The sequence below is a fragment of the Dendrobium catenatum genome, unplaced genomic scaffold (genome assembly GCF_001605985.2).
Source record: "Dendrobium catenatum unplaced genomic scaffold, ASM160598v2 fragScaff_scaffold_906, whole genome shotgun sequence".
NCBI lineage: Eukaryota > Viridiplantae > Streptophyta > Magnoliopsida > Asparagales > Orchidaceae > Dendrobium > Dendrobium catenatum.
This window is the reverse complement of record NW_021319368.1, coordinates 90,311-102,336: the sequence shown is the minus strand read 5'-3', so window position 1 is coordinate 102,336 and position 12,026 is coordinate 90,311. Positions and strand designations below refer to the sequence as shown.

General features: G+C 37.1%; 1 protein-coding gene across 1 annotated transcript; it reads left to right on the top strand.

Moving 5' to 3' along the window:
• Positions 1–2,726: 2,726 nt before the first annotated feature.
• Positions 2,727–4,604, top strand: LOC110093774 (pentatricopeptide repeat-containing protein At5g11310, mitochondrial). The gene has a single exon (XM_020818758.2). It carries the CDS (start codon positions 2,761–2,763, stop codon positions 4,471–4,473), a length of 1,713 nt encoding a protein of 570 aa, XP_020674417.1. The 5' UTR covers positions 2,727–2,760; the 3' UTR covers positions 4,474–4,604.
• Positions 4,605–12,026: the final 7,422 nt, after the last annotated feature.

Sequence of the window (12,026 nt, the reverse complement as noted above, 5' to 3'; positions counted from 1 at the left end):
CCAAAGTAAACACAATCAATAGGAACTCTCGTACACCAAAACACTAACCCTTAGTTAGTTCTTTAATCTTTAATGCATGTGTTATTCAACACATCCTTAAGAATAATGTCAAACCTAAAGTTGGTGACCAAATTAATATCACTCTCCTTTTATCCTTGGTCATCTACTACTGCATGACAAGAACATAATTCAATGCTTGCAACATAATCTTTAAGTATATAGAAAATCTCACATCCATTAGGAATCTGAGAGCCCGAAGAAAGCAACTTAGCTCTAGAATACATCATTGGAAAAATCCAAAAAAATAAATACAACCTAACCTTTTTAACATAACCTAACTACCTTCCTATGTTCTTCACCGATCATTCTTTTCACATCATCTTTAGCAAGGGGAGCACAAGCATAGCCTGCCATTGCCCACAATACAATTATCCATAGGACGCCTGGACAAAAAACTTTTCTCGACTTGAGTTGAAGGTCAATTCTTATATAGAGGATTCCACTCAGCAGTGGGAACAACCCCTACAGCAACAAGAGGAGAAGCACTAGATGTTTAGTGATTGTGTTGCTTCCATCCACTGTTACTTCTAGCCATCATTTCCACCACATGATCTGGGACCCTCCTACGAGTAGTAGTGTTATATTTTTAATAGTTTATTCCTCATAGTTTATTTTTATTTTCTACATTTTCCTTTGTAACATTGGTATGTATTGATGTTAGTTCGTAGAACTCTTTTTATGTTATTGGATGTATTATTTTTACTCTTTAGTGTAGTTTATTTTTTCTTTGTATTTCCTATTATCTAAAACATTCATAATAATTATTATAATAATAAATTTAAAAAATATAATTGTAGGTTTCTCCCTATTTTTTAAAGAGATCAAAAAGTAAGGGAGAGAGCTAGGGAAGTTATTAAAATTAACTTGCAATTTAAAACAACAATGTTTGATATCATAAAAAAATAGAGAGATTATTATAATCCGCACCTAGTGGAAGTGATTCTGTGATGGCATATCTGCCTTATCGAGAGGGTTAAAGGAGAGTCGCTAAAGTATTTAGTGCAATGCCCATAGAGGACTCTCGAGAGCGGACACAGGTCAAGTTGATCGATAACTTAGAGCCCATTTGGGATTGGTTTTATATTGTATTTTTTTTATTTTTGTCTTTTTGTTTAAATATGTTTGTTTCATGTAATTTTTATAAGTATATTTTTATAATTAAAAATAAATTATCTTTTTCTAAAAGGCATTCTAATATTTTTTTTTAAACACTATCTTTGTATGCCACCAACTAATGCCCACCGCCATCCACAACCATTCAACATCATTGCAACTATCAGTATTTGCAATCCCCACAGGCAACCATTGGTTGCTACCAATCGCTAGGGATCACAACTAATAGGGATGCAAGAGAACCAAATGTTCGACGAGCTACATTTTGCTCGATTCGATTAAAGCTTATTTGTTATCGTTCAATTAATCGACCAAACAAATTTGAACATATTTTAAATACTCGATCCTTAAATAAATAAGATTGAACACTAATGTGTTCAACTCATTTATCTTCATGAACAACATCATTTGATGCTCGTGAACAAGCTTGACATTAAGCTCAATAAGAAGCTTAATAAAAGCTCGATTCGTGTTCAATTCTAAACTCCTGAATAAGCTCGGTAAAAACTCAATTAATATTTGATTGTAAAATTGATAAATATGCATAATATAAATATTTCATATTTATTATAACTATATATTTATTGTTAAATAATAAAATTTAAACTAATTAAATATTATGATATATGCTAACACAACCATTGAAGTCATCCTATGAACGCAAAAGATAATCTTGAAGCTGTTGTACCAAATGCAGAGATGGGCAATAGGTAAGCTTCATTTGAAAATATATTCATATATATTAATCTTATTTTCATTTTACATAGACAATTGCTTTTATTATAAATTTAATTTCATTTTATTTTATACTTCAATAGATTAAATTTGTTCATGAAAAACAGACATTTCACATTTGTCCATGATTGCTAGATTGTTTGTGTAAAATGATAATGAACAAATATGAGATGAAGATAGATTGCTTGTTCATGAACGAGCTCATTTGGTAGCTCGAAAAAACTAGTTAAACATGTTTATGAACTTGCTCATTTGATAGCTCAAAAATACTCGTTAGATATGTTCATAAATGTGCTTGTTTGATTGTATTAAAAAATTTGTTAATATGTTCATGAACATGCTCAATGTAATTAATTATTAGGAGGCTCGATAAAACTCGTTTGCTAAGTTAATAAAAGTTAAAAGTACAGCTCGTTTATAGTTTGTTAAGGCTTATTTATTTAAATCTCGATAAGCACTAAACGAATCAAATATAACCAAACTTGAACACTTTTTAATTTAAACGAATCAAACATGAACACAAAAAATAAAGATCGCATCAAACATGAACCAAACTTGAACAAATTCATAATAAATGAACTCAAACATGAAGACTCACATATTCAACTCGGCTTGTTTCGATTCATTTACAACACTAACAGCTAAATACCACTACCCTCACCTTCCACCAAAGCCTTCTAGTTGTGACTATTGTCAATCACATTATCATCACCTTCATGATCATCATGACCATCACCAATGCCATCGTATAAGCAAAAAAAATAGTATATTTTACTTTAAATCCAAAATATAAATAAATGAAAATAAAGAAAATAAACCTAACGGTTCCTTTCGTTTCCAAACCGCTCATCTATGGTCTCGACCCTCAGATCCCTCGGAAGAAAACCCCGGCCCTCCCTCTTACGCACCGGCACCGCCAGCGCCAGCGCCCCCGTTACTGATACAGCTGGCCACCCTGCCACCACATGGGTCTCTGCCCCCGGCAATCCACTCATGCGTTGGCCTCCGCCGCAACCGCCGTCAAAATCACAACTCCAAATCTCCTTTCAGCCGCCGCACACTCCACCATTCTCAGTAAATATACAATACGATGTTACTGCTACTACATCCGCCATCTCCTCACTCATACGTGCTACTCCACTCTCCGACCTTAATGCCACTCTCATCAGCTCCGGCCTTCTTCAATTCCCAAATTTCCCTTCCATAATCGTCCTTCTTATCCGCTCCCATTACTTCGACCTCGCTTGGTCTCTCCTCCTCTCTCATCCTCCCTCCCCTCTCTCAACCTTCACCTCCCTCTTCCGCCGCTACTCCCGAGCACAAATGCCCTCCGCTGCCATCCGAACCTTCCTCTTCCTCCGTCACCACCCACACCTTTACACCACCACACCTGACGATGATGACAACCCTCTCGAGCTCCTCCTGGACGCCCTCTGCAAGGAAGGCCATCCAAAAACTGCCGCCGACTTCCTTACCCAGTTGAAATCAGAAGACCCCAATTGGATTCCCTCTGTCCGCTGCCACAATATCCTCCTCCACGGCTGGTTCCGCCAACAAAAGCTAAAGAAGGCGGAGAGTTTATGGTATGAGATGCGTCGTGATGGGGTATCTCTTACTGTTGTCAGCTACGGCACTGTTGTCGATGGTTTATGCCGCCTGCGCCGCCCAGATCAAGCTATGGATCTTCTTGAAGAGATGCGACGTTCAGGTATCGAGCCTAATCTCCTTACCTGCAACCCTATTGTTGATTCCCTTTCAGAGGCTGGAAGATTTCGGGAAGCTCTTGGATTTGTTGAGAGGTTCCCTCTTTTCGGCATTTCGCCAAATATCTCCACTTATAACTCATTAATTAAAGGGTTCTGCAAGAATTTTGATCTTAAAGGAGCTAGCAATGTTCTGAAGACCATGAACGGAAGAGGCATTCTGCCGACATCGACTACATATAATTATTTCTTTAGATATTTTGCAAAATTCGGCATGGTTGAGGAGGGTATGAATCTTTATAACAAGATGCTTGAATCTGGGTACGCTCCAGAAAGGCTTACGTATCAGCTACTTTTCAAAATGCTTTGCGAGTTGAAAGAGTTGGATCTTGCAGTGCAGCTGATCAAGGAGATGCAAAGGAATGGGTTTGAGTTGGACCTGGCAATGAGCACTATGCTCGTGCATTTGCTCTGTCGCTTAAGAAGGTATGATGAGGCCTGTAAAGAGTTCGAGGAAATGCTTAGAAGGGGAATTGTGCCACAGTACATCACTTATCAGAAGTTATCTAAAGAGTTGAAAAGATTGGGTTTGGTAAAAATGGAGGAGAGATTATCAGCTTTGATGTGTTCAGTACCACATTCTACGAAATTGCCTGCAACTTACATGGACAATGGCGGAGGTGAGGCGGCAGAAAGGCAGAAGTCAATACTTAAGAAGGCTCAGGCAATGTCAGAGGTTCTTAAGGAAAGAAAAGGTAAGGATCAAGTGACCAAATTGGAGACATTTGAGGAAAGCATGATTGAGAAAGCAAATAAATTGATTATAAATATAAGGAGGAGAGTATATACAGTAAAAAGTTAGTTCTTCACTCTCCAAGCGCTTTGAAACATTCAATTTTTATGATTTTGTAAGTCAAAACTGGAATTGTTGCAAAATGATGATGGTTTATTTTAGTTTGTCAATAAAAGAAAAGATAATGCCACTTAATTCAATATATATGTTATTCTGATAAAACATATGAGAATAACATGATAATGGTAACTTTATTTCATCCTAATTTCACAATCCTCAATTTAATGCTGGAACAGTAAATGGAAGCTTAAAAATTAAGAATAACCGAATATCTTTTGATCCATGGAAAGAGCAGATTTGGAAAAAGTTAAAGATATTCCAATAAGCTTTTTGGTATTCATGAAGGAAGGGTATTTTTAGAGTATGTGTAGAATCTAAAAGAGTAAGAGGAGGATAAGTAGAATTTTTAATTTCACAGGCCTTCATTATAATATGAGGGGTGTTTATACTAATTGGGTAGACTAACTTTACAATAAAGAATCAATCTATCTAAAGGAAACTTAAATAAGATAAAAAGATGAATTGTTGGTATGCCATATGTATAAATTTGAGATTTATTTGGCCAAAGATGTATTGTTGTCCTTTGTGGGTTGTAGTGTCCATGTGAAATTTTTTTGTTTATTCTTCTTCTTTGATAGATTTTTATAGTTGTAGGTAGGTCTTTCTTATTGTAGATCATGCTTAACATTGTGATTGTACAATCTTAGGATCCAATAAAATGTGTTGATGTTTAACACTACCGTCATCATCGAAAATAACATTGTCCTCAAAGTTGAGAGAAGGAAAAGACGAAGAAAGTGCTAGAAAAATTTTCACCCAGCATCATCCAACAACAACATGAAGCCTTTGTCCCACTACGTGGCATCGGCTATATGAATCCTTTTTCGCCATTGTGTCCGGTTAAAAGTCAAATTCTCATTTAAATCTAATAAAGAAAGATCATTTCTAATATTTTCTACCTAAGTCTTTTTAGGTTTATCTCTACCATTCTTAACATAAGTCAAATCTAATACCTCAACTTTCCTAACCGGGCCATCGGAAGACCTCTGTTTAATGTGACCAAACCATCTAAGGTGACTCTCTCTAATCTTATCTTCCACTAGAGCTACTCCAACCTTTTCACGTATATGCTCATTTTGTATCCTATCTCTTAGGGTCAAGCCACTCATCCACCTAAGCATCCTCATATCTGCAACACTTAACTTAGTATTATGCTTCTCTTTTAATGGCCAACATTCGGCACCATAAAGCATTGCAAGTTTCACGACCATCTTATATAATTTTCCCTTAAGCTCGATGCATTCCTCCACTTCAACCACCCAACTTGAATTCTGCTGATAATATTCCCATCAATTTCACCATCACTCTGAACAATAGATCCAAAATATTTAAAACATGTACTCTTATTAATGACTTGATCGCCCAAAGTCACTGTTGAAGAATTTTTGTATCCTCAAACTGATTGCATACTTTATGATTGAGCACGACATAAGAATGATGATATATTACCCATGAGGGCAAAAATACCATTTTCTTATGAAGTCAATAATAAGGTGATTTAAAACAGAGATTCTCCCATTCAATGTTTGGTTGAATGGGGTTTATTTATTTCTGGGGTACAGACGTCTCATAGGAGCTTGCACCTATGGTTAATTACATCTCAAGTTTTGGCTTGAGATAACTTTTAATTAAACTAGTGGTTTTCTTCATTTGGAAGTCATTTTAGACATTGGCTACAGTTTGATTTTTTTAAAAATCCATGAAAGTATTAATTAAAGGGTTTTGGCCTTTAGGAATTTCAAGGAGGTGAAAAGATCAACTTAGAATTAGATTTTGGAATGAGAGTCAAATGAGGTGAGGTAGGAGCACTTGATTATGAGGGAAACTCAGAGGTGCTCGAACTATCTTATATTGGGCTTTACAATTTAGAATCCAATTTTGGTTTAAGTTGATATTTTAATTAGAAAGTTGAGGCTTACATTCTAACAACACATATTGGAGAGATTGCCAGAAAGGTGAGGGCTTATAAGATTATTTGGAATGAACCAATGCCTCGAACCCTAAAACTAAGGTGAGGACTACCAATAGGTAGTGTCTCAAACCTAAATCTAATGAGTGCAAAGGGGCTTACAAACTACACCTCACAAGAGGCATAGCCCACCCGACCTATGGATTTACTTTCCCGCTTGGATGGGACTACCAGCTAGACCCACCTAATCGATTTTAAAACCATGCCATCCGATCTTAATGTAGATGTAGAGTGGAGGGTTTTTTTATTTAGAAGGTAGGACTTATAGCTTGGCTTTGAGGCCAAGATGTCTAATTATGATGGGTATGCATAATGTTAGTCCTTAAGTGACGGCTTTTCTACATGAGACACTTTGGCTATGCATGATTGTTTTAAGTTTTGGAAAACTTGGCTCTTTTAAAGAGAGCCATGCAAATTTTTTTTAATTAGAAAATCATGGAGCCTAATTTCATTTTTTAGAGTGTTTACATGTTAAGAGGTAGAAAATTTATTTTATCCTAAGAGCCTACTGCACCAAAAGTCTAGGCCACACCCAAACAAAGTAATAGAAGAAATCTAGGAAACAGACATGCTTTTCTAATGTGCATCCAGTAAACACATCAACACATGCTTGTATATCAATCAAAACAGAAGTGTAAATAGTGTCCCAATTATTACAAGTATGTTTGGCAACTGAGTTGCCTGTCATTATACAACCCAGTTAAATTTATAGACTCTACTTGCAGGGGTCTTCAAGCTTTAACTCTTCAGTGGACCATCAAGCTTCAACTCCGAGGAAGTACATCCTTCTTCAATCCACATTTTCTTCTAATCCAAACCTCACAAGTTTTACATTCTAGATCTAATCAAATACATGATATAAAATAAAAAAGACTCCCAATATCTTCATGCTTACAAATTTGTAAATTTTGTAAACAAACAAAATGTGAACAAACAATCACCATTAAAAACACACTAAACTTGATGAAAGGCTTGTCATGGATTTGGTTGGTTATGAATGGGGTTTACAACATAAGTCTTTGGAGACTTGTAGTAAACCTCACAACAATTTGCACCAAGGATCTTTTTGCAAGCTCAAATAACTCCACTATAAGTTTTCACCAAATTTATTAAGCAATGAGCTTTAGCATACACAACATACCCTAAACATATGTCAATTTTGTTGTTGTGCGTCAATCTAAGGAGCCTAACCTAGCATGCGACATTATAAAGAAAAGTTAACACCCTAACATTTGATTTCTATGTCAAATAGAATGGCCTAACCTATGATTCAAACATAGGTAATGGGAGAGATGCATGAATGCAAAAACATACAATTTGGAAGGTGTCAGACACCAATCCAACACCTCCATACATATTGAAATCCTCTCCAGACTCTCACATGAGATCCAACAAATGGAAATCACCAAATTTCCATAGTTTCGCGAAGTGGACAGCCAACAAAGGGATTTTTGGGGACCAAAAATCAAAGTTTCTAGGGACCTAAGGCTTTGGATCGTCAATCACATGTCATTGGCTAGGGAGCCTTAAGGTTTTGCCTAAGTTTTAGTGTTATACCTCTCTCGGTTTGTCCTAGTGCTCCTATCCAAGATCCGGGTCGCTGTCCAAGCTCCAATCTAAGCTCCAAAGTTGCTCCAAGCCGTTCCAAGCGAGGAAGATCACTGTCTAAGATGTTATGGTCGTCGCCGCCGCTGTCCAAGGTGATTTGAAGGTTCAAAATTTTTGTTTGAGAAGTTTTGAAGTCTTCCTTTGCTATGGAAGCTTTAAATAGCTTCCAACCCGCCTCGAGGTCGCCGGCAACGAAGAAGAAAGAGGGTAGAAATGCTCTTCCGCAAGAAGTGCCACACCAGCCCAAATCTGGACAGAATCGGGGCTTTGGACCAAACCTGGAGGCCGGTGGCTTAGAGAGATGCGGCCAACGGGAGGAGGCCGACCCCTAGAAGGCTTGGTTGAAGTCTTAGATGGAGTCGGACAGAAGCTTTGCACGTGAGGTGGGGCGCAAATGATGGCCTGAGCACGGGATTCGCTATGTCACTCTCTCTCACTCACTCTCTGGGTCGGGACGGACGAACAAAAGAAATCTGGGGAACCGAATGCCTCTCCCCTCTCTCTCTCGCTCGTTATCTTAGGGACGAATGCCCACAGCAAGCTTGCCGCCACAAAACTTCTAATAAGGCCTCTGTGAAGAGTGAAACAAAGCAAATCCACTTGAGTAGATTTTCTGCCCAATTGAAGTTAAATTGGGTCCGGGACTTGAGGAGAGATCTCGACCCTAGATCTCAAATTTTTATTTCAGATCCAAATTCAGCCCAAATTTGCTAATTTGGACTGGAATTGAGTTCGAATCGAACTCAAATTGGATAGATTTGGATCCAATCAAGTTAATTTCATGAAATTAAACTCAAATTGGCATCGAATTACGTCGAAGTGGGCTCGACGATGCTCGACGGGGTTCGATTGGGTTTGATTTGATTTTAATTAAATTAAATCGAATTTAATTTAATTAAATTGAGGCTTAATTCGGGTCAATTTTATTTGGACGACATTCGATTGGGTCGATTGAGCCTAGTTGGGCTCGATCAGGGTCGGGTCGATACAAAAATATGCGTCAACAAAAGGACCTCCAATATGTGTGGTGAACAAAAAGAAGTACGCCACACAAGTTGGCGTTGACCAAATAATGATCAAACGAGATCTTCCAAATCAATTAAGGTATGATTTGAAAGGGGAAGAGAGACCTACAAGAGCCTAAACTTAGATTTAGGCAAGGTCTACAACAACAAAGAGATTTCTATCTATCACCTTAAAGAAAGAGTTTTAAATTACTCTTGGAAGAGAATTTAGAAGCATTTTGACAACTTCTAAAGAGGTTTCTAAAGACATTTGATATCTTTAGAGATGATTTGATAGGAATAGAAGTATCTTGAAAACTTCTAAGAGGCTTCTAGAGATGTTGGGTATCTCTAGAAAGATATTAGATCAATTAGAAGTATTTTGACAACTTCCAAAAGAGACTTCTAAGGATATTTGGTATCCTTAGAGAAAATTGATTTGGTTAGAAGAAACATGATAACTTCTAAAAGAGCTTAGGGATGTTTTCTATCACCTATACGGCTAGGGGTATTTTAGCTACCACCTACAAGACTTTCAAGGATATTTTGACTATGTTGAAAGAATATTATAGGCGTTTGGAGTCTCTAAAAGGGTCTTAGAGATATATTCTATCTCCTAAAAGTTAGGGGCATTTTGGCTACCACCTAAAGGGTTCTCAAAGATATTTTCACTATCACTTAAGAAGGGTTAGGAACATTTGTTGTTTCCTAAAGGTCAAAAGGCATTTTGCACCTATTGAAAGTTCTAAGAGGTATTTTGGCAACCAAATAGAGGTAGAGTTTATCTTATTTAGGAAAGATAAAACTCAAAAGAGCTAAGACTAATAGTATTTTGACTACTACTTAGGACTTGAAGGTATTTTGTGTAAGATTATCTATTTTAGCTAGATAAATCTTAACATTTGGGAAGACTAAAGGGTATTCTGGCAACCACTAAAAGTCTATATTTAGGTGGATCTATTGATGTTCAATTTAAGTAGAACAAGATCTAAAGGAATGAGCTAGGAGAGACCTTAGAAGGTTTAAATTCTACCTAAACTTGGACATTGATAAGAATACTCATATTTGGGGATGTCTACACTTAGCATTTGATACTAAGATTTGCATTTGACTTTCATTTGGAGAAAGATAAATTTAAACTTTTCTTTTGGAGAACGAAAAGATTAACTTTCTTTCATTTGGAGAAAGAGAAAGATGAACTTTCACTTAGAGAAAGATGAACTTGATTTTCCTTTTAAAGAAAATTGGATTTTCTTTCCTTATGGGGAAGGTCCTTTTGGGAAAAGATGAGAGATTTGAAATTTTGAACCGAGGTTTTGATAATCCGGACCCAGTCCATAACCAGATGAAAGGAACATTTCTATTTGAAAGAAACATTCATTCATTCAAATTGAATTTTGCATACAATCAATTGTAATACTTCTTGAGGTAACATCCATTGATAGGAAACATATGACGTTCACCATTACAATCAATCAACTGGTAAGATCCACCTTGATAGTGCTTCTCTACCACAAAGGGGCCTTCCCAAGTAGGTTTGAACTTGCCACCTATTTTACGTTGGGCTATAACCGGTATGTGAAGAACTAGGACCAAGTCGCCAACCTTGAAAGTCCTAGGACGAACCAATTTATCGTGGGCTTGGGCCATGCGGGCTCGATACAACTTGAGGTTCTGTTGAGCAAACAAATGCTTCTCATCTAAACCATCAAGTTCCTCCAACCTCAATTGGGAATTTTTTCACTTGTAACTTCATTATTTATTGCAATTCTAAGAGATGGGAGTTGTACCTCAAAAGGAAGAACCGCCTCTGCTCCATAGACTAGAGCAAATGGAGTGGCCTGTATTGGAGTTCTATATGTGTTCCGGTAGGCCCACAACGCCTCAACCAACTTTTCATGCCATTGACTTTTATTCTCATCTAAGGTCTTCTTTAACAACTGAACTAATATCTTGTTGAATGCTTCAGCCAATCTATTAGCTCGAGGATATTATATCGTACTATACCTCCAATCAATGCTATGTTTGTTAACGAATTGATTAATCTTAGTACTTTTAAAAGTGAGGCCATTATCAGATATGATTTGACGTAGAACACCGAATCTGTATACGATATGGCGCTTCAGAAATTGTAGTACATGGCTAGTTTTGACTTCTCTTAGTGGTATAGCTTCAGCCCACTTTGAAAAATAATCAGTTGCAACAAGTATAAAGCTATGACCCTTTGAGGAAGGAGGGTCAATAGGCCCAACAATATCAGTTCCCCAACTTTCGAAAGGCCAAGAAGCTATTGTTAGATACAAAACATTTGGTGGTTGATGCAAAACTACCCTATATACTTGGCATTGGTGGCATTTTCATGCTATGTCAACACAATCTTTAATCATTGATGGCCAATAGTACCCAAGCCTTTTAATTTTAAATTTCATTTTGGGGTCCGATTGATGGGTGCCACACAACCCCGCATGTACCTCGGTCACGATCTTGTGGGCTTCATCCTTTGTAAGATATCGCGACCACATTTGGTCAAATGATCGCCGATACAAGCTGTTGTTAATCAGTGAAAATGACAATGTTTAAATTACTCTGATACCAATTGAAGTTGCTAGATGCGCCAAGAGGGGGATGAATTGGATGATTAAAAAACTTCTTTAATGAAAAGAAATATCTTTTTATGACTTTATGTGGAAGCGAATTTCATTCACAATAAAAAGATAGATAATCAATTTCATCCACACAATTAATCACAATAAAAATAAAAGGGGAAATAAAGTGCAGAAAAAATAAAGGAAAGAACACACCAAGATTTTTATAGTGGTTCGGTCAAACCATGACCTACGTCCACTCCCCGGAGGCACCCTCCGAGTATTACACTAAACATTTAGTGATTCTTCTTTAGCCCCCACAGCTAGGCGGAGAAG